Here is a 23,598-nt window from a genome sequence, read left to right as displayed (position 1 = left end):
GCTGATATGAAAGCAGCTGCTGCAGACCTCTCCTATAGGAAGCGCTAATGTGGTGTGGAGAATTAGATAAGTGTAAAAGCTGCTTCCAGGTTCTGCGGCAATACACTTCAATTTGAGGCAGCCTGACTTTCATTACAGTGTCAAAGCACATCTAAACTGCATTCACCACTTAAAAGGAGCACTGCTGACCTGTGAGCCAAAGTGCAAATGCACGCTAAGTGAGTGTGAGCGTCAAATAAGGTTAAACATGTCTTGCTTGGGGGGGGGGGAAGGGGGGGAACATAAACAGGACCATATGTCTAAGTTATAATCCTAAGCAAACTTACTAGGGAGTAAGCCCCATTGAGCAGAATGGCTCTATCTCCGAATAAATAGGCTTGCAAAGTGAGTTGGATAGGGAAAGCACAGGGTTGCGTAGAAGGCAATCCATGCAAAGACACCATACTAAAGCTGTTCTGTAATGGTGATCTTCACCTGCAGCCTATCTCAGTGACAAGGCTTATCCTTCAGATGCTAAGAAAGGCCAGACGCTTCTCCTGAATTTCAATGGTGGTGGTGAGGAATCCGAAACCCAATCATAACTTAACCAATTGCTGATATACTGAGTTAATAAAAGCAGGAGGAGCGCTCAAGTGTTCCGAGGATGTGAAATACAGTGGAACCTTGTGTTACGTACCATCCCCCTTGCGAACGCTGCGGGTTACGAGCTCTGCTAACCCGGAAGTAGATGCTCCCATTGTGACCTTTGCCCTGGGATGCGAGTGGAAGTTGCATGCCGGCAGCAGCGGGAGGCTCCATTACTGAAAGCACGCCTCATGTTACAAGCGGTTTCGGGTTACAAACGAACCTCCGGAACCTCATAACCAGAGGTACCACTGTATGAGCTAGAACAGGATCCAAAGGAACACGCCACATGCATCTTTGGTATTCTACTGATACTTCCACACTCCAAGCTGGCCTCCATTTCACATGAACAGTAATGGCTAAATTAATTCACAGTCATGAATTGAAGTCACAGCTTTCCCATCCTCCTCTTTTTCATCACATCAGCCTTTAATTGCAGCAATAGGTTTCTTTTCTTTTTTCCTTAAAAGGTCTGGATTCCAAGAGCTTGGAGAAGTTTTTCAAAGTGATTGTGCTGAACATTTTGCTACTTCATGTTACAAATTCTCCCTCTTCCCCAAATGAATCAAGGCAGCGAGGACATAAAACCCACTGGAATTGTGACAAGATGAAAATGCATTTTTATGGTTAAGAACTGAATGCCACTTAGCACTTCTCTGCTGAGCAAGTACTAGTTAAATAGAAGACACATTTTCCAGGGTTTCTCTGTACTTCCTAATGCATTGGTCAAAACCACACAGATTTTGGGAACTACTACTTCATTCCCTGGCTGGCCAAACCAACTGGCCTGAGCGTACAATAATGAGCTGAACATGTGCTTTGCGTGATGTGGTCTCTCACAATTTGGCTGCTCTCATGATTTGGCTGGGACTCTGTAGATTTTGCTCTGAAAAGAGAGAATTCCTGTGGGTGGTTGTACCTCCCCCTGTGCTGTTTTAACCCTGGAAAATGCTTCTTCTGAAACTCCATTCTTAGGTTACATTTATGGATATGGGGACTTATGCTGAACACTGTGCAAAAAATCTCCACCTTCCTGATTTCTATATGCTTTATACTGATACAGAATTTCACAGTTCAGTTAATCCCACACTCCCCACCACTTCCTTGTGATGGGAAGATTAGCCACATTTCTTTTCAAGTGGAAATATGGCTGCCACGACCCTTTAATTTGATTAGAGAATGGCCACGTGGTATTATTCTCATTGTGTGAGCTTTTAAAAAGGCACCAGGACAAGAAGCAGAACATGAACAGGGGCACCTGGATAAACTATTGTAGGAGCGAGATCCAGTTGGATAGCTGGCAAAATGCTAAATCCAACCAAACTATGGAAATTCTAAGGCTACCTGTCAGTAAAATGTTGACTTACCATATCTGGGCAGGCATGTTTCCTGGGAAATTTTATCTTGCAGTCTTAAAATATCAAAACAATGAGGGACTCCATTTGAATCGCAACCACTGGCATCACCAGGGCAGGAATTTGAGACAAGTCAGTGTGGTGTAGTGCTGAGAGTGTTGGACCTGAGAGACCTGAGTTCAAACCTTTGCTTAGCTGTGAATCAGGCACACCAACTAGCGGGGGCCGGGAGGGGAAACCAAAATTTTCAAGGGGGTGGTTGGGCCCTTTCATAATTCCCTGGTGGCCATGTGCACATGTTGTGGGGCATGCTTGTGTCACATGCAAGCCGTGAGGCGTGCACGAGTGATGTCAGCCCGCCCTGGGCATGCCCACACACCACAAGGTGTGATGTTGTGCAAGGTGGAACGCTTGCACTGGATTGTCTTAGGCACACTGTTACCTCATAGGGTTATAGTCAATGAAAAATGGAAAGAGGAAGAAGCTCCTTGGAAGAGAGGTGGGATGTAAACATGAGGATGTAACAATGAATCAGTCGAGGGCCCTGCACAGCAGAATGAGTAAGAAAGTCCCCAGATACAGCAGGGCTGTCTTATCAGTTTGAAGTACATAAAGTACTAACACACTGATATCTAAATGCCCCTCTTCCGATAATTAAGTTCAGGGTCTAAGAATTCCTTAACTGCACAGTCGCACAGCTGTGTACCACTTGTGCACCTATATGTCTACTTTTCATTGTGGTTGTCACAATAATACTGTACTGTATTTGATGTACAGTCAAATAAACTGAAGTTTACTGTGTCATGTTTTGCTTCCTATGCCATTAACATGCTGACTGGTAGCAACCCCGTTGACTTTAAAAATAAAAAAATGTTCGCAACAATAAACCAGCAAGTTGGTCAGACAAAAGGTTGACTCTATTTGCCTTGTGTCCTGAAGGTGGCAGCAACCTCCCTACTTACATGACCCATTTGTCAGGTGATCTGCCTTGGAGCCTAGTTGCAGCTTTGCTGCGATGCTGAATATGAAATTGCACTCTTTTGGCAAGAACATATTTTCAGGAAAACCGAAGCTTTCTGCCTTGGGATTATGTACAAGGGAGCTGCAACTGGTCTGTCCATCAGGGGGAGCAAGTAATTTATTTCACATTACCATGACAAGAAAAGTGACTTGTCGGGGTGGGCATTTGTACCACATCTGGTATGTAATGCATGCCTTTCAACTTGGGAGATGATGGGGAAGCAGCCTGCAGAGTTAGCAGAGCCAAGGAAAGATTATACTATGATTATTGTCATTATCTTATTATCCTGATGCGGCACCATGCATGGCACCTGCCTTGTGAAGCGTTCCATCCCCTGAATTACAATTGGACAGGAAGGGTGTAGCTTGTGAGAGAACGAACTGTTCGGGGAAACAGAAAGTCAAACAGAACAGTCCAGCTGCTGACTTGAGAAATATGTTAATACAGCAACATCTGGCCCAAAAAGCCATTTACAGGCTGGAGACGAAAAAGAGCTTTTAAAAAAGTTGAACTGACACAAAAAACATTGCTGTCCGTGGCATATTCTTTTGTCTCATTGTTATCTGGACAAGAGAGGTTGGGAAGCATTTGAACCACTACCCAAACCCTTCAAGGACTATGAATGGGCCAGAAGCCAAAGAGCAGCTTAGGCTCGTGCAAAGAGAATTGTTGACTTTTAAATTTTTGAGTTAATACTTCTGGACCATTCAGCTGTTGGCATTATATTAAGACTGTTTTGTGATCTGACATGGTTGCCTCTTGATCCAAAAGTGAACTAAGCATGGCACATATTTGTCTAGACTACTACCACCTCTTAAGAGTTTTCTGCCACTAGCAATTCCTCAAGCAGGATGTGGCTGCCTCATCAGCCACACAGAATGAGACAAACAGGTAGAGCTTACTGTGCCCTGCCACTTATCTATGTTTCCATCCCTGCTCTGAAGCTATGCTGCAGAAGAAGTAGATCACTGTTTCAGTGCATCCTGGTAACCTCTCAGTCTTGCAGAAGGTAGTCGTACAAACTAATTGTATCTGCAAGGCCAGACATCACTACAAGTTCCATCTTTTTCAGTCACCCCAGCCCTGATCACACTCCATGATGTTACGACTTGGGAGGAGTTGACAATTGATACTGAAATCCCAGCAGCCATTTATAGGGAATTCCAAAGACTGCTATTCAGCTTGGTGTGGGAGAACTGAAATTGTAGTGCTTCAAGTATCTCCACAACCAAATCCCTTAATCTCCCCTGATGGACTAGTAGTAGCTATAATTAACTCCCATGAAGTAATATTCATCAAGTAGAAGAGAAAAATTAATTAGACCCAACAGTGTTTGCATGACCAACTGGGAAAAGTAATCCAGCCAGTGCTCTTTCCCTTCTTAATGCTATATGTGATATAGTTCATTGGGAGCGCTAGACTCATAAGTCCCAGATCACCAGTTTTCATTCTAAAAGAGTATCTTTCTAGCATTTGTAGAACCTGAGATAGGAGGCAAAATACACAGGCACTATCCTTCTCATAAGAGTACCAGTCACCTGTACAAGGCACGGTTCACCAGCAAACCCAATTATGTAGAAATGCCTTGCTTTTGGAAAAAAGCTACTATCCAGTTCCTAGCACCCAGTTTTCAAGCACCTGAACATTCAAGGCTCTTCCGTTACATTAGATATACATAACACAAGTGTCAGACAACAAGGATGGAGTATCTCAAACATCTACGACAGAATGTATGACAAAAAAAGAAGTCAACTTACAGCATGAGGATATGGGCACACTGATGGCCAAAATGATCCATGCTATATCCACTTTGCTGAGACAAATGGTTGCCCTGTGCTGGGGCTTGTTTCCCTCTGAGGCGTGAGAAATGTTCCCTGGCATACCAGGCTTCCGGGTCCCAGCGGGTACCAATCTGTTTAGGAAGTTGCCTGTTGCTGTTGAAGTGGAACTCGGCATCCACGTGGAGGGCTCTGCGCTTGGCAAGTTGGCACGCCCAGAGGGATTCAGTGCGGTAGATGTTTCATTTGGGTTCCTTGTTGTATGCGAGGAAGAAACATCAGCATCAATGCCCGTTTGACCAGAGTGACCAAATGCTGCTGCTGTTGCAGTCCCAGGGCTGGCAAAAAAAGGTCCCTGGTTTGTAGTTTGGCTCGAGGGTACCCAAGAGTCATTTTTGCCCAGAATATCCCATATGCCATACCACTGGGGTTTAAAAGGCACTGTCACCATTTCAGGAGCAGCTGATGGGGCATTTGCTGGGGTGGTGAGACCTGTTTCCTGTGTAACCAGTTCGGATGAGCTCCCCTTCCCTGTCGTGTTAAGGCCTCCCAAGGTATCACTGTGGAAAGATGCAAGTGAGTCTGTTGTGGTTACCAGCATGGTGCCATTACTACGACTGTGGGCTGTGGATTGAGACTGAAAGGGATGATCTGGAGACCAGTTCCTCACGGTCGGGGGAGAGTGCTGTCCCGTCTTTCGATAAGGCTCTGTAAATTCTGTGGAATTGCCATTGACAACCTGAGAGACATTCACTTGGGGGAGAGTCTTTCCGGAAAACAAAGCACTCTGGTTGTTTAAGTGATATGGTTCTTTGTTGCCAATGGGATGGCTGCTGGTTGATTCCTTCTGGCCAACAGAAGGAGCGTAAGTCTCCACTGAGCTAGCGGGATGAAAGTTTGCAAGGGATGCTGTGGGCAAGAGTTTGGTGGTGTGACGGCCTTTGTGTCCAGGAGTCATCCCCATAGCTGAGATATTGCTATTGTCTGTCAGGAGGCCCCAAGATGATGCCAAGCTGGGAAACGGTGCCTGAACTGCAAACACGAGTTCTTCTGTCAGTGCCAAAATCAGTAGAACGCCTGCAAGGAGAGAGATTGCAGTGAAGAAAACCCAAAGCATAGCAAACTGGCATAAAATCAGAATGGCAGGTTTGGGACTGAGGTGACGGCAACAGAAGCTCACTCCCTGCATTGCAGCTGGGTCATTTGTACACAAGGTTGTATGCTTGCCAAACATATATTCCAGTACAGAATATGAAACCCAGAGAATTTCAGCTTTGATTAAAAAAATTCTACATGTATAAAGTATTAATGGCAGTGCAGAAATGCCATTTCTTACCCTTATTCTCTCTCTCTCTCTCTCTCTCTCTCTCTCTCTCTGTGTGTGTGTGTGTGTGTAAAGTTTTCATTTATTTTAAACAATTATGGCCCAGTCTTCAACTACACAGGTTAGGACAGAGCATGTTAGGGTATCCTGCTTCATCCTCACAAAAGGTAGGTTTTGCGGAGAGAGAGACACAGACAGACACAGAGTGGGGAGGCAAGGCCACCTGGTGAGTTTCATGGGAGCAGGTATTTGAACCCAGATCTTCTTAGGCCAAGTCTAACACTCAAAGTACTTCACAACAGTTACTCACCACACTGTGCAGAAAACACACAACCTTGCAAATCTCAAAATGCTAATTTCTGTTGACCAGAGCCAGGATGGCCAGCAGGTTGGATCTGGGCCTATAGCAATTATACTGGGCATCTGACAATTCAAACCCACCCTTTCACTCATAAGGCAATACAGCACAACACTAGCAGGTTGTAAAGAACGGAGATAGTTTACACTTTATTACGATACCTCTCTTTTTTTTTGGATTTTGAAGCAGGGCTATGTTTGAGCACACACAATTTATAACTGTGAAACAGTTAGAAGGCACCACTTTTATATTGGCATTGCTCTACCTAGAAAGAGGTCAGCTTGTTGTATATCAAAATACATTTATGGTGTCCAGAACATCGTCTGTAGAACGAATATAGAAATTGGCTAGGACTGCCCCTGTTTACAAGTCCAGTTTAAAGATACAGAACCATACAAAGAGAGGAGCCTGGGATTCACTTGCCAACACCTGGATAGCAGACTGAGTAAGCTACACATGCCCCCTGGTTTGAGTCTTCCTGCCTGCTCAACCAGAATGAGATGCATTGCAATTCTATTTAAATTACAGTAATTGTTTTTAAATTTCCATCTATGCCTAGCATTTAGCATGTGCACTTTTTATGCAAATGTGTTCCAGTTTCTCCCCCCCCCCCAAAGTGATGCATTTCCCTCTTGTGTATGTGTGTGTGATCTGCAAGTAGCCACCCTACTCCTGGTTCCAGATAATGCCATATAACATATGGAGAAGAGAAGCCAGAGGTAAATGTAGGACAAGGAATACCTTTAGTTAAAGCACATCCAGATGGCTCAAGTAAATGAGATGTGTCATGCATGACAGTAGAAAGCAAAAGGAGAACGAACCATACGGTCAAGCTAGAGGGAAAATTCCGTCACAGTGTGGCAATCAGTTATCATCTGAGCATGAAAGCAAAGCATAGCCGCTGAACTTTCTCCAGCAGAAATCTTTCTGAGCTCTGTAGCACAGGTCCTCACCTACCAAAATTGTGTCTCCATTTAATGCTAACTCTGAGACTTCAGAGGAAGAACAGGTACCCTCAAAATCTTAGACAAACATTTACTTTGTGACCCCCAACAAGCTACTACTTTGCAGTAAGTATCTGACTGCCACTGAGGACACTGGATGCTTCTAGACAGCATCTGTGGAGCAATTTGGCAGTCTGTCTCAAGGTCATTTTAGGACACATTTCTCTTCAGATCACTGGTTTAATACAACACAGCAGCTCCTCCACAGTTATGAGGGCTTAGGGGGGGGGCAGCTGTCCAACCTGATCTCACAGAAGCTTCAAACTTGTGCTTCAGAGAATATTCATCCCTTGTATATTCTTGAAAGAGAAGGCCTGGTATGAATAAGCACAGGGAAATTAAGAGCAGAATCTGAGAAGCATTGTTTGATTACTTATCTCAATGGGTTGTTTACTCTTATATTCCAGATATCACACCTTCCAGACAATGGAAGGACCAGGAGGACATCTGTATTTCCCACATCAATGCATTGATGTTTATTTACTTAGAAGTACAACGAACCATTTCCCTAAAACCGTGTACACGCTATGCCTTTAAAGTACATTCAAAACACATGGTTTCCCTCAAAGAGCTCTGAGCACTGTAGTTTGTTGAGGGTTGCTGGAAATTGTAACTCTGGGAGAGGTAAACTATAGGGCCCAAAATTCTTTGAGGGGGAAATGTGCTTCACATGCACTTTAAAGGTATGGTGTGTGCAGCCTTCATTTGTTTTAATACTGTGGCATTAACAAAAAACCCAAATGTCTGCCAACAATGTTGAGAACTGCACTCTGCCATGAACCTTTTCCAACTCAGGGGGACAAAGGGGCGGGGGGGGGGATTTTCCAGTCTTCCATGGTTCTGCCCATACTTCCAGAATCCAAAGCTTCATCTGCCAACCCCCACTACTGGGCCTACATGAAAGCTCCTCACCCTTTGCTTGGTATTGGAGCAAATATTGCAACTGCTCCTTAGCAATGCTATTCCGGATCGCCTGTGTCACCAGCCATAATCAAAGAAGAGTTCACTGTCACAGAAGGGGAGTCAATGCAAACTCATTTCGTTAGAACAGGTGTGGGCAATCTGACTTGGATGTTGTTGGAGTCAAACAACCAGTGTTCCTGATTCTTGGCCATGCAGGCAGAGGTTGATGGGATTTGAGAGTCTCTAGTTTAAAATATTTCTTCTTATAAGCTACAAAGTGTATTTTGGCAGCAGCATAGCGTGGTTTGCCGATGACCAGGGTGCGGAGGGTGAATGGAACCCTCGCCAGCTCAGTCCTTGATGCTGACGCTGCCAGAGTGCCCCCTATAAAACCAAGTGGGGCCACACTATGCCACTTACGGGGGGCGGGGCGGGTGTAGCTAGCCAATGTGGCCCTTGGCAGGTGAAACCTGTGGAGAGGAGGGCAGGGCTAGGAGTCGCCCCTTGCCCACCTTCATCCTAGCCCACTCACTGTCTGGGGAGCATGTCAAGTGAGCAAGCGCTGGCCAGGCACCCATTCAGCAAGGGGGCCAGGGATGCGGTGGGAAGGCCAGGCTGGGCTCCAGGGCCCAGAGACACCGCTCAGCAGCAGGCAGGGAAGGATGGGGAACGGGGGATGAGCCCTGCCAGGACATGCCTGAGTAGGATGGGGATCCCGGCAAAAACCAAACCTTTGTGGGGGCACCTTGTTTGTGCCCCCTCAAAATCCGTGCCCGGGGCCACAGCCCCCTTGCCCCCACCCACACCCTGATTTTAGGGCCTTGCTAGACTGAATATTGCAGCCAAGGTACTTCTCAGTTTTATGGATGAAGCACTTAGGGGTGTGCTTTTAACACCCAAAGGTGTGTGAGAGGGAGAGAAAACCTTCCCCACCCCCTCCAACTGAATAATGGACCATTGCAAAGTAAAGTAGGGAAGGGGGACAATTACCTGCATCCCCTTTTATGTTTAATTTTTAACGCACACACACACACCCCGATTTATGCAGGAATGGGGCAAATAAACATTTCTACCATGGCTGGCCCAAAATATTTTTGGTGCCTAAGACAACAGTAGATAACATCTTCCTCCCAATCAAGGTACATAGTACCTAAGGCTGGCTATATTTTGGTACTTGAAGCAGGAAAAAACCACAAGTGTCCCCTCTCCTCCTTTGCAGTAAAGATACTACCACAACACATTAAATTTCTTGACAGTAAAAACTATCTATCTGAGAGCTGGCACCCTCTTGTCAAATGATAGGGCCAGTCCTATGATCATGTTTAGAGTGCTCCTTAAGGCTGGTTGATTTAGATTGATGCTGGCTGTGTACAGCCACTAACAAAAAGTCCTCACAAGTTTATTAACACTCCCCAGCCAGGCAGCAGCATGAGTTTATATGGGAGGTTATGAAAGTTCATAGCATCAGGTTGACTTGTCAAGTAGAGGGCTTTTTTCTGCTTTTGTTTCAGTTGTATATCAAAGTACTTGGGCACTTCCCAACAAGTCCTATGACTTTGGACCGAGTCCGAATTGTCAAAAACCCATTGGAAACATTTACTGCTTGTGCAGGCATTTTTCCACGGTGAATTTACGCACAAAGAGTTCAGCCTTGCATTCTAAAGCCAAGAGTCTCTTCAACCCCCACCCACCTCAGTCTCATCCTCTGATCTCAGACATGACGATGACAGGATAAACACAGCCTCCTTGATCAGTGGGGCTTCAAAAGCATTGTTGCTCTAGAAAGTCAAGAGCAGATCTTTTTTGTGCTCACATACCTCACCCGTGGCATTCAATAAGGGAAGACAAGCTACCTGCCTGGAGCCCCAAATCAATTTATTGTCTTTGTACTGTAGGCTGGTTTTGCATGCGCTCAGATCCTGCTCTCCATCATCCAGGCAGGCAGGCAAGAGGCCTCATCCAAATTCAAGGACACATTCCAGCGAGGCCAAAAACACTCATGGGGGGTGTAAGGTAGCTCTGTTGAGTGTGGCCTGGGAAGAGGGGGTATAACTCAGGAGGAGAGTCCCATTTATCCTCTGGGCCTGAGGTTCCCCAACCTTGCCTAAATGATGTCTCACCTTGAAGTAAGCCCCATTGAACCTAACAGGATTTACTTCTGGGTAGACAAAGGATTGTGCCAGGAGTGCAGTGAGTGCAATTTTAGACATCTTCCTTCAGTGCCATTTGCAAGAGATCAGAATGAGGTGGCCTTCTAGCCCTTGTGAACAAACAATCCCATTGTTGGGTTTTGGGACCAATCTACATGTTTGCTTCTGAGGTGATACAGTGCATGGAATGCAGCTTTGCCGCCTGACGTTGATATGGGGCATCGTTTGTCTGAAATGAACCATACGTGAAAATTACCTAAGCAGACAAAACCTTTCAAAATCAGTGGGTTCCCCTAAATACCCCTGATGTAATTCTGGAGATTTTCACTTGGGACTATTTCAACAACCTAATGGACAACCTGGGGCCCTTCAGAGCTGGTTGGACAACAGTTCCCACCATTCCTGATCTCTGGACACACTGGATGGGTCTGATGGGAGTTGCAGCCCAACAAGAAGATCTGGAGGGCCCCAGGTTGGCCAACCTTCAGATAGGAGTTCCCTGACATAAAGCACCAATGTGTATTTCTCAGCTAATGACATACTAAGAAGAAAAGTTATTTGTCCTCCCAGTGCCCTGCCTAGACCCGGGTTAGGGCACTTTTTTGTTATTTGTCCATGGGACCAAGAATGGGCGTATCCCAGTTAATATTACATAGGTGTCAATCTAGGAATGCGATAGCCATGATCTTCATTTATATCTTATGCTCCTCAGGGCAGTTCACAACATAAGCAATGCCAATTCCATAAAACAATTACAAACACACACAGGGTTAGTACTTAAAATAATCACCGTTGATTCAAATGGCTGCAACCTGGGAATAAACTACTTTGTTTCTGAGTAAACATACATAGGATTGGGCTGATCAAGTCTGATAAAGCCCATCTCATAGTAACAGGTAAACTGAGAGGGGGCTAGCTGGGGGGGGGGGAGAGGACAAAAGAAAGCCATTCACCCTACAGCATGAACAAAATCTTGCTTTCTCAAAAGTATGGGAAATCAAAATATTTCCAAAATATATACAGCTTATCATAGGAAACAAGCACTATTCAGCTCAAGCACAGCACTCTCTTGACAAAGCAACTGAGTGTCCAGCTCTTTCAACAATTAAACCCCTTAGAGGAGCCATCAGCTCTGTTGCTAAGAAGGTGAATTTTTAGCCAAGCTTTAAGGCGAGTCAGTTCATAAATCAAGAAATTCAGTTCCCTCTCAGACTGTCAAGCAATAGGAACAATAGAGATTACAAACAGAACATTAACATGAAGAGGCAGGCAGGCAGTCTCCCCATTCATTCTCACGGTAAGCTGAAAGAAAGCAAGATTCTGTGGAAATAACAGAGGGTTCAGAAACGCCTATTGAGAAAAACATTCAGACAACTGAATAGCTGACCCTTCAGAAAATGATCACGGGGAATTAAATCGCCTTGTAATTACTGAACGGAGGAGGTCAAATAGGGGAAAAGTGAGATGAGACTGATCAGATTGCGCTAGGTAATAAAATTACTCACCTGAAAATATCATTTGGACTTGTCAGCAGACATTCTCACCTACTCACATCATGTAGGCTAGGAAGCTTCATATTTTAGTAATTAAAAAATAAATAAAGGAAGTGGCTTGTGCCTGCTAAGCCACTACTTCTCGGGAGGAGAGTTTTGCTGCTAATGCTGGGATGGCTTGGGAGCAAAGACGACAGGCACACAGTACGCAGGCGTGTCTTGCAGGAATGTGAGGCTTAGTGCCTGCTCCTTTGTGCAATACTTTTGCAAAAGGCAAGGAAGGCTTATTAGTTACTGAGCCTTATTTGCTCCCCTGCTGAGCTGCTTTGTATTCCAGCTTGGGTTTTTTCCACTCCGACATACACACTTGCAGTGCCAGACTCAGATGCTGCTACACAAAAGATCCCCTGACTGCTCTGGTTTGCTGGGAAGGAAGCATTAGCCTCTCAGTGGCACATCCTGATAGCTTGGACTAATTTCCTATTTTAAGGTGGAATACTGCTCATACTCTGACATGTAATTTGGCTACACACACAGCTGGATTTTACACACTGAGAGATTGTTTTCTAGACCTGTTCTCTTTAGATATTTGAAATCTGGGGGGGTTTTAAAAAAGGAAAATGAAACTCTGAATTGCCTTCTGACATGCTCTTTCTCTCTCTGGTTCCAATCCTGAACAGTATTTCCTTCATAGTGAAGAATGTTCCAACACTCTGCTTTGAGGATTATGTGGAATCAACCTATATCCTAGAGATTATTGTTCTCACTGATGGTGCAGTCAGTCCAGTTATCTCCAACCTTGGGTTCTCAATGCTGTTAGACTACAATTCCTGTCATCCTTGACCATTAGATAAGCTACTAGGATGACAGGAATTGCAGTCCAACAACACCTGGAGACCCAAGGTTTGAAGAACACTGGTGGAGGTCAGGGATGGGGAACCAGAGGTTGTCTAGATGTTGTTAGCCTTTAGGTCCCCACCCTTGATCACTGGCCATGTATGTTACTGGAGCTCCTTGGTATTTTTAAATATATAACTTGGTATTTTAAATTATATAACCATCTGATTAACATAAGTGACCCCTCTCATTCTCCTTCTGTGTTATTTCTTCAGTAAAAATAAACCAGATCTTTAGTGTATGAAGAGATGATGAAGATGAATTCAATTTTTAACCACCCTTCACCATGTGGTCTGAGGATAGGTTCCAGTAAATTAAACATACAATATTAAAACGGTAGAAAGCAAATTACAGTCACAAGAATAGGGCAAGTTCTAAAAAACTATTTCTCAAGTGTCGAAGGCCAGGTAAAGAAGTGCACCTTCAGCATACAATGGAAACTCAATAGTGAAGGCACCAAACATACCTCTGGGGAGGGAATTCCGTAACATGGGGGTTGACACAGAGAACGCCTTCTCCTGGGGCAACCCCTCAAACTTCTGTGGGCAGTGGAACTACTAAGTGGGCACCCACTCTTCTGAACTGATCATGTGCACTGGGCAAGAAAGACTATTTCAATATGCAATTTTGATTCTCTGAAGGTATCTCATGTTTTGTATAGCTTTGAAAATTTCATGCTGTTAGATCAATACTTGAGGAATTAGAAGTTGAATCTGTTAATTACCCAGTTGCGTACAGACTAATTAGAGACCAAGGAGTGTGGGGAAACCGACAAAAGTAACTTCAGGTTGCATTCCTTTAGCTACTAACCTCCCAAGGAGACATATATAGGATTGGCCGAGTCAGGCGCATATACAATATAATCCAGGCGTCAGCAAGGCTTATCAGGCATGGGCCAGATCACTCCCACGGACATCCTCCGTGGGTCAGACCAAAATCCTGGAAATTGCGCCTGCGCATGCCCAGATGCTGAAAATCATGCCTGCACAGAAGCAATTTCCGGCACCACGGACACGAGCAGACGCGATTACCGGCATCTGGACATGCGCAGAAGCAATTTCCAGAGCCGTGGAAGAGAGTCCCCGTGTCACGCTGTGCCAGTTTAGTGCAGCACGCGGGGACTCACCAAGTGGGCGGTTCGGTTTGGGGGCGGCTCGGGGGCCGGTTATACAGCCTCAGTGGGCTGCTTCCGGCCCATGGGCCTTAGGTTGCTGACACCTGGTGTAATCCTTCGTATGTCTACTCAGAAGTAAACTGCATTGCATTCAACAGGTCTTATTCACAGGTAAATGCACAGTGGATTACAGCCTTAATCCCATTGATTTCTGTGGTTTTAAATCTGTAATCATTACAGGTTTAATCCTATAGAGATCAATGGGATTAAGGCAGAAATGTAATGGATGTAATGCAATGGTCTTAACACAGTGATGTATTTGTATGGCGTAATGGATCAGGGCCAAGGTAGGCTGCCTATATCTGTGGAAGCTGAGTATTAAGCCCCCCCCCACCATTTTGTTAAAATAAGAGCAGCATATACCCTCCTTCGAAACTGGGGAAGGAGGTGAAGGCAAGAGAAGCCCGGAAGCCTAAGAAAACATTGTCAAATGAGAGAAGGTGTGAAACTTCCTACTGAGAAAGCTCTGGCCAATTATTTGGCTGGAGCAAGTGCCCCAGTCATTCCTCATTAGCCTTAATCACTCAAGAACCATTCCCCCTCCCACTTCATTAGAAAATTAAGACATCTGGTTGCAATGGGGCTAAGGGAAAAGGACAGTGAAGTAAACGGAGAAAAGCAATGTCTTGACGACCTTGTCTATGGTGTAATTTTCTATATACATGTATGATGGACACCTGAGACACAACCTGTAAAGGTGCAAGCCTGGTGTAGAAAGAGTTGGTGTGGATTTTAATTCTCCAATTCAACTCTCACTTCCACTAGAACAGATAGTGGCCTCTGGCCATCTAAATATTGTTGGACTCCAACTCCCACCAGCCCCAACTTGCACAGCTAATGACCTGGAATGGTGGGAGCTGTAGTTCTTGTATAGTCCTAGGGATATGGGAGCTGTAGTTCTCCACCCCTGTACTAGGAATCCACTGGCTGGCCACAGACAAGCCACTGCCTTTTAGCCTCAGGCCTCTCCTGTGTTTGGTGGATAATGAATCTTGCCTACCTTATAAGCACTGTTAGGAGGATTATATAGATCATCCTCCTCCAACCTGGTGTCTTCCAGATGCTTTGAACTATAATCCCTGGCCACTGGTCAAGCTGGCTGCTGATGGGAACTGCAGTCCAAAACATCTGGAGGGCACCAAGTTCAGGAAAACAGACACATGTGCGAAGTGCTCTGAATACACAAGTACTTTATTAATGCCAAGTTTTATGATGATTCTGTAAGAATATTCCAAACTGAGCAAGGCTAGTCATAGCTGCAATGCGGCTATTCAGAGGCAAAAATATCCACATTTGATGGAAATATGCACATGCACAGGGTGAAAGGGCATCCGAGTGATGCACATTTGTGCGTGAATAGGGGGGAAATGGGTATGTCATTTCTGGTTTCTCTGAGGTTCTCATTTTTCCAGTCTAAAGTTCAGTTCTCCACATTTCCACATCAGTTTGCATTTAAAAAACATCTTAATGATAATTCAGCAGTATTTTAATGTGAATTTCTCCCAATATACACATTTTTGGCGTTATTTTCACTAATATATCCAGTTTTGCACACGTATCTCAAGAGCTGCATTGCAAAATTCAGAGGTGTAAATCTTGTGCTTTGGTTCACATATTCTTTTGGAATGTGCACACTAGGTATATTCACCTTTAAATATGAACCGAATTGGACTTCTCCCCCATTCCTCTCTGAGTGAATCATCCCTAGCACTTCTTTGTTCAAATAACACCTGCCCTTTCTAGTTTTCTACTCTATAAAACCCATTCTCCTTTTTAGCCATTACATGGCAGCATTTCGGTTGTCAGGATGCTGTTGCCAAGGGAGATAGAATAGATGTGCAGCTGTTTTTTTCTTCTACCACCACTTAGATTTGCTGTTGCTATTTACCTGACAGTGTGGCCTTTGGCTGTTGAGCGCATCACAGTTAACGCTCTAAGGGATTTCGGAGGAATCATGGCAATGGCATAATGGCGCCCCAGCATGAAGTACAGCTTGCACAGGACCCTATTGGGTGAAGGGTTTTGTTTTATGTCACAAAGGCTGACTCAGAATGTCGAAAGTAGTGGCAGTATAAGGGTAGGAAACAATCAAAGAGAAAGTAAAAGTGGGTTTGGTTGCCTTATCTTTACCATTTCGGACATCCAAATATGACTGTTTACATGCATCTGAAATGTGTGAATCAGGGGTGGGAAACGTCAGTTCCAGGGCCTGAATGAGGTCTTCCAAGATCCTTGAGGCCACACACCCTCCCCCAGCTCCTAGGGGAACTACGAATGGTGTGGGACTACAGTTCCAAGGATACTTTGGCAGATGCTATGACTGATAAAGCTTTATAAGTGTGCTTTCAATGTACGGTGTATATGTGACTGGTGACAAGGTGTAGAGACAAGACACTTGCAAAAATATCCAGTCTAGAGGGGTCCCATGTGTGCATGTGTACACACACACACACACACACACACACACACAGTCTTCCAATGTCTCCCTAAGGAAATTTGACCTTTTAGGGTAAAGTTTTCCCCCTCCAGATTAGGATGTTTGCTTGCTGGTTAATTTTCCTTCTAGCCTGCCCAGCCAATCTTGTGAGCCCGCAAGAAACCTGTGTGCACCCACTCAGTCTGTTGTCTAGGTGCTAACCACAGATGGGCAAATTCTGGGCCCCATCGTATGAGTCTTTCTCTTTAAACCAGATTTGGATTGGAGAGCACCTCAAATAGAGGACTGTCCTTTGTCGCAAGGGACACATGGACACCAAGGTAGAATTGCAGAACTTCTACAGGAGCCTACTCATTGCCTGGGCCTCAGTGATTTTATATCTCCCGAAGACTTTCACCTAAAGGAAGAAATTCACTGGAGCAGCATTCATAGAGGAGAGAAATCACAAAGGCAACATGCTACAGCAGCATTTGAAAAGGGACTTGACAATTTGGCCTCCTAATAGTATGTGTCACTGCAGGTGTTACTAATACAGGGGCGATCACATCTCATTCTTCTGAAGGTCAGATGATCACTACAGGTATCATAAGTTATTCCTCTCCCACTTGATAAAGAGGACAACACAAGTGGTAAAGGAACAGATAGATTTTTGCCTTCCTCTGAAGACAGATACTGAACTAGAATAACGGATTGCCTAAGCTGACGCAGTAAATTGTGTGCTTTTACATAGAGCAACCTCAGAGAGAACACTGGAACTGCTTCTGCTAATGAGGGCTAAAGCGCTTGGCATTTTAATAGAGAACCTTTATGATCCATTACTTGATTAATTAGATTTGGTAGTTGAGGGTTGAGAATACTGAAATAGCATCTGAAGTACCTCCACAATATCTGCTCTGCTGATTCCATGTGGCTGATAAACTAAAAATTCTTGATTCAATATGCAACCAAGCTGTGATTTATTTGGCAATATATTCTGTTTGACTGGTGCTTTATGTTTCCAGTGAGAAATGAATTCTCTTTTTGTAATTCGTTTAACTGTCCTTCACTACCACAGCACATTTCCTTTAGATACCAGAGTGCCTTGTGTGAATATTCATTAGCTAGGAGATGCTAAGGGCACGATCCAGTCAAACTTAAGCACTTTTAATTCTAACAGATTTCAGTAGGTGATAAATACATTTGCTTAACTTGAGCTGAAATCTGGGGAGATTTTTATTTTCTAGATGCTCTATTTTTTATTAAACTTCTTTTTAAAAAATAATTGGATGGATTCCAGTTGGTGCCTCTGCACTAACGGAAGGGCTATTGATTCATTTATAGCATCTGCTAATGGAAGAGGAGAGGAAATGCTTTTTTGCCCATTCCTTCTTCCACCTAACCTCTCCTGCACATCCCCTCCCACCCTATTCTAGAGGATCCAACCATTCTCTGGAGCTGATTTTCAGGGGAAGGGGGTAGATGCTACAAGGGGAGAGAACAGAGGAAGATGTCTTATATTGAATTTGACTATTGCTCCATCAAACCCAGTATTGTCTACAATGACTAGCAGTGATTTCAGACAGGGGACATCTTCCTACCTGAAGCTGAACCTGGGACCTTCAGTAAGCAGGACAAGTGCTCTGCCACTGAGCTATGACACTTACCCCCAAATTGCCTCCCCTTTTCTTTTATTGCTGGGTCCTTCTGAGAAATCAGAAGCTCTTCCCTGAGTGCAAGGGCACTCACTGGATTCCACCCAACTATTTTACTGCCATCTCAGGGACCATTGTATTATGGAGAAATGCTGCAGAGCAGTAACAAATCAATCTGGCTTACAAAATGAATATGTAGGATACACAATCTTCTGAACTATAAGTCATAAAACAAAAAAGAGACTAACAATGAAACTTAGTTTTCAGTATTGAAGAATGCATTTGTTTCTATAATGTTTTATGTTGTGAACTGCCCTGTGATCTTCAGACAAAGAGTGGTATACAAATTTAATAAATACTATTAAGGTAAAGGTAAATGACCCCTGGACGGTTAAGTCCTGTCAAAGGTGACTATGGGGTTGTGGCGCTCATCTCACTTTCAGGCCGAGGGAACTGGTGTTTGTCCACAGACAGCTTTCCAGGTCATGTGGCCAGCATGACTAAACCGCTTCTGGCACAACGCGACACCATGACGGAAGCCAGAGCGCACAGAAACACCGTTTACCTTCCTGCCACAGCAATACCTATTTATCAACTTGCACTGGTGTGCTTCCGAACTGCTAGGTTGGCAGAAGCTGGGACAGAGCAACGGGAGCTCATCCCATCGCATGGAATCAAACCACTGACCTTCCGATTAGCAAGCCCAAGAAGCTCAGTGGTTTAGACCACAGCACCACATGCAGGAAAATAGTAGGGAAATACAACTACTACTACTGATATTAACAATAATACCACATAATCTAGCTTGAAAGAATCCTTCTATGCAAACGTAAGAGATCATGACCATGTCAGGCAGCCAGATAAATTATGTTTTATTGATAAGAAGTCTTATATTGGACTCTGATTCTTCCTCCTTCCTCCTCCAGTTTGGAAGGTTTTGCTTCTCTTTTAGATGAACCACAGCTTGCTGTGCCATTTGAACTTGATAAATTGGCTACTCCATGGATGGGAAACATCAGGCTTGGAAGCCCAATGCAGCCCTCCATACCTTCATATCACAACCCTTGGGACTCTCACTGGGCCCCTCCAAAGGCAACAACACACACTGGCTGTGATCTGCACTCTCCTCAAGTGTTTCTGTCTAATGTGTCCTTGAACTGTGACAGTGCCCCTTGCTTGCCTGGATGGAGGATGGAAAGATGTGAGTATGCAGAAACCTTGTATTTTTGCGTAGGTGGAACACAGCCTATTAAACAAAGGTTTATTTAATTATTCTACCCCCTTTTGCTTCTGGTCCTGCTATTGGCATGTGGCCCTTGGAAGGCTTTCCAGGTGGGAATGCAACCACCAGGCTGAGAAAAGTCCCACTCCAGCTGTACTCCATATCACGACCCTTTACAACCAGTGTGGGGAACCTTTGCCCCTCCAGATGCTTCTGAACCACAACTCCATCATCCCTGGCCATTGGCCATGCTTGCTACAGCCAATGGGAGCTATAGTTTAGCAACATCTGGAAGGTCAAAGGTTCCCTACCCCTGCTTTACAATAAGGAATATATCATCTGAAATCTTGTTTGGTTAATTTGTTTAGCACTGATTCGCAGGGGAAGCCATCAAAAACTCCACAAAATATTAAAACACAAGCCTTCAGTTAACCACAACTTTCCATGATGGAATGCTCTCCAAACAAAACATCAAGGTGTCTTTGCACAACCCGTTTTTGCCGCTTTGCTCCCCGCTCTTGGTTTTTTTACTGCCCTCATGCTGCACACTATTGATTTTTCATTGAAATCCTGGAAACATTAGCCATGTACTTGGAACATTCTGCTTCTCTTAGTTCTGAAAGGCTGCCTGTGGACTAGAAATAAAAACAGCTAAAGCCAAATGGGTCTCAGAGGAGGGATTCATAAATATGAGGAACTCAGGACTCAGCTACATGTACAAGAGAAATGGGTAGCACAGCCTTCTGGGACTGGAGCACTTCAGGATACAGGTGACCAACTGCATGACTGAGTGGTGCCTCCAAGTCAACCATGGGTTCTTGGGCAGACTGTTCTGTGATAATGGATGAGGGAGAAATGCAATTCAGTTTGCATTTAAAGGCGAACCTACCTAATTTGCACCCTCCGAAACAATATATGAACCAAAACACAGCCATCTTTCAAAATCCACATTTCTCCAGCAAAGCAGTGTGCACAGAAATGAGTAAAGTGTGCATAAAAATGTATAGATTTGTGGAAATAACACAACAATACACCAGGGAAAATTGCTTTGCGAAAATGTGCATTATTACACAAGATTAAATGCAATGTGTGCATTAGGAGAAATTCAAAATAAAATGCTGATGAATTTCCTTGACAGTTATTTCTGCAGTTAACAACCTATTATAAAACACTGAATAGGACATGACAAAATACCAAAATTAAAACATTACAAACGAAAATCAAATACAAACTACAATAAAAATAACTGCATACTGATAAAACATTAGCAATAAAAATCAAACAGAAAACTGCAATAAAGGTTCCACATATCATTAGCAACAATTTATTTATTTTGAATGCATATCCTGCCCTTCCTCCCTAATGAGCCTTCTGAGATAGAAGCTGCACTCTCTCCCTGCAGTACCATTTCCCAATCTTCCGCTTCACTCTCAAGCATGCCCACTAACCGTAACACAGCAAATCCCCAGCCAACCATTGGTCACAAAGCAAACATCTGGGGTTAGATCCCGACTAAGTTAGTTGTGCTTAATTCCTGTTGAAAGAGATGGGGTTCAAGTTACATCATGGTTAGCCTGTCCTATTGATTTCAATGGGGCCTGAGATCAGTCGGCAGGCTGCTTATTCACTGTTTGCTCACACGTTGAGCACAATGATATTTACTTTGGGGTAAATGTGCATGAGATTTCACTGAGCCTCTGGAGCCAACTCAGAGGGCCCCAGGAGACTGCAATGTGTGATCCTTTTGAATGTCTGGCTCTGCTTTCAAATGAGACCCCCCCCCCCACACTTTCTTATTCTCTGTTAACACCAAGGAATCTTCAAAAGCTTTATTGATTTTAGGGAATAGATACTAATGTCTCCATTTGCAAAGGACCGTTTCATCCATTAATCAATTAATCAAAAATGACTTTATTTCTGTATTGATCTACTGCTACCACCCTTGTTACAGGCCTCCCTGAATTATTACTATGCAATAATAAGAGCTGTGCAATTAAGAGTGGAGCAAACCTAATGACAAATTATAAACTGGGGAGTTCAGTGGTTTGAACCAATTGCAATTAACACTGCTGCTGCAGAGTGGATACGCAGGCATTCCCACCCTCCGCCCCCCAATTAACTACACAAAATGTACCAAGCATAAAGTGTTGTGTGTGAAGAACTGAAACAAATAGGGGAGTCATGTCAGGCAGGTGCTCCATTCATCCTCTTGCCTGAACTGAAGTGTCCAGATCCGATCATTATATCAGGACTGTGCGCCACAAGCAAAACAGTGAAGCGTGCTCATGCCCCAGGGACATCAATGCAACACAGCCGCATCCCACTGATGTCAACAGCAGTTGACACATGTGCGATCATCACATTCAAGAGATCAAGCCCAACAGGTGGAGGTTTCCTATAATCTGAATTGCCTCAGCCAGTTTCCCCTTCTTGTCTTTAAAGATTTTAATTGAGGTAATTTACGCTACACCCACAAATCTAAAAGCGAAGTTGATAGCTATTTTCCCACTGTAGCTTTCCTAAAACAGGCAAATAAACTTCAAGCACATTTCCCTCTCTCTTTTAAAAAATTATTCACCTCTCTGACAAAGGCTGTGTAACAGCATTTGCAGTTTCAGTATGAAAAACGGAAAACATTCTGCAGCATGTGAGTGAATGATTTCCCCCAGAGGCTCCCAGATTTGGTTCGCTTGAAAAATTAAAACTCAGAAACAGCAGAAGACCCATATTCAGGTCTGAGATGCAGTTATACTTTTCAGTAGAGACCTAGTCCTTCCCCTTGGTTGCAAGCCATTGAGTGGTGGGAGCGATGTGAAAGGGTTTAAATGCTCATGTGGAACCAGTCCTAAATGGGCTTAGCTTTCTCTGAACTGTGCTCAAATGCACTGGTCCAATGGAGGGCACTAGCGGCTGGTGGGCATTGTTGCTCCCTGGGCTTCCCGATAGCATGCACTGCTGCCAATCACTGAGAGGGGAAGGGGCAAGACGGTGGGGAATTCAGCACAGCATGGGAACAGCAGTAGGGGCATCAGGTTGGCTCTGCTGCTGCATCTTCACTGTGCCAAGCTCCCCGCTGCCTTGCCCCTTGCTCTCCCCTGCCCTTGGTAACACTGGGAAGCCAGGTGAGCTGCCCTGACCTTGCTGCTCCTCTGGCAACTACTGGTGGAGGGGCAACTGGGGAGGAAGGCAGCTCCAGGCCCCTTTTTGGAGGAAGGGCAATAGCATTACCTGCTGGAGCGCCAGGATAACCAATGGTCCCTCCTTGCTCTGGCAGGTGCATGAAGTTGTAATGAGGCTTTTATGCTTTACTATGGTTTATGGCAGTTCAGTATACAAGAAGTCAGAGAATGAGGCCTGTGTCTTAGTATATTGGCTGATCCTAATTAACAAGGTATTGTGCTATGTACTGTTGCGCGCTCTCTCTCTCTCTCTCTCTCTCTCTCTCTCTCTCTCTCTCTGTGTGTGTGTGTAATGAAACAACACTTGCCTGCATTTTGGACCCTCCTGCACATCAGACTCCACCCTTGAACCAAGCCCAAATGTATTCTTAATTATGTGCTAGTTATGGGTGGAAGGAGGGGAGTGAGGAAGATAGGGATCAGGGGTGTCTTTTGCAATTGCTTGCTTGCTAGGCTACGGAGAACATTTAACAGTGCAAAAATGCAGTGCTATCTTTCCCCCGCTAACATGCGCCTGGTGTTACAGGCTATTTATTGTACCTTTATTCAAAAAGTATCCCTGCTGGGAGCTGTCTATGAACATTTGCTCGCTGCCAATTTCTCTGCCAGAAGCACGTAGATGGACCTTACGACTATTTCCTCAAGGTAACCTTGGCCACAAGATATTTATCAGCAAGGGTAATAAAATGTAAAACAGAAAAGGGGAGGGAGAACAAACAGCCAGTTGTCTAACCCTCACAGTTTATGTCTGTAAATTATCAGTTAATAACCAGGCATGCCAAGCTAATCTAATCCAGTCTTCACCAACCTGGTGCCCTCCAGTATTGGACAACAACTTCCACCGGTGAGGCTGTATAGTCCAAAATGTCTGGAGGGCACCAAGTGCATAATGAAAGTAGCACGGCATAAGACACATTTTAAAAGTTAGGTCTGTTTTATATATATATATATATATATATATATATATATATATATATATGAAAGCAAAATATCTAGGCTTGAATGTACATGTGGCAAGCCTAGGCAGTGGCAGCATTCTGAGGCCACA

General features: G+C 44.3%; 1 protein-coding gene and 1 long non-coding RNA gene across 10 annotated transcripts in view; one reads left to right on the top strand and one right to left on the bottom strand.

Moving 5' to 3' along the window:
- Positions 1 to 2,783, top strand: part of LOC308460043 — a 38,229-nt gene extending 35,446 nt beyond the window's left edge. For all 5 annotated transcript variants that reach the window (XR_013978404.1, XR_013978405.1, XR_013978406.1 and 2 more), the window contains one exon: positions 1,095 to 2,783. This is a non-coding gene — a long non-coding RNA (uncharacterized lncRNA). The remainder of the gene's footprint in view (positions 1 to 1,094) is intronic.
- Positions 1 to 23,598, bottom strand: part of TMEM108 (transmembrane protein 108) — a 190,968-nt gene that overhangs the window by 8,224 nt on the left and 159,146 nt on the right. For 3 of the 5 annotated variants that reach the window (XM_080975925.1, XM_080975926.1, XM_080975928.1), the window contains one exon: positions 4,758 to 5,855. The exons of 1 other annotated variant lie outside the window; for it this stretch is intronic. In XM_080975925.1, coding sequence (XP_080832051.1) covers positions 4,758 to 5,855 — 1,098 coding nt within the window. Of the gene's footprint in view, positions 1 to 4,757; positions 5,856 to 12,022; positions 12,394 to 23,598 lie in introns of those variants that run through there. One more of the 5 variants, XM_080975927.1, reaches the window with a different exon arrangement.

Source organism: Podarcis pityusensis, assembly GCF_964106645.2.
Source record: "Podarcis pityusensis genome assembly, chromosome: 12".
In the NCBI taxonomy this organism is placed as follows: Eukaryota; Metazoa; Chordata; class Lepidosauria; order Squamata; family Lacertidae; genus Podarcis; species Podarcis pityusensis.
Note: the sequence above shows the minus strand (reverse complement) of the source record. Positions and strands in the feature narration are given on the sequence as shown.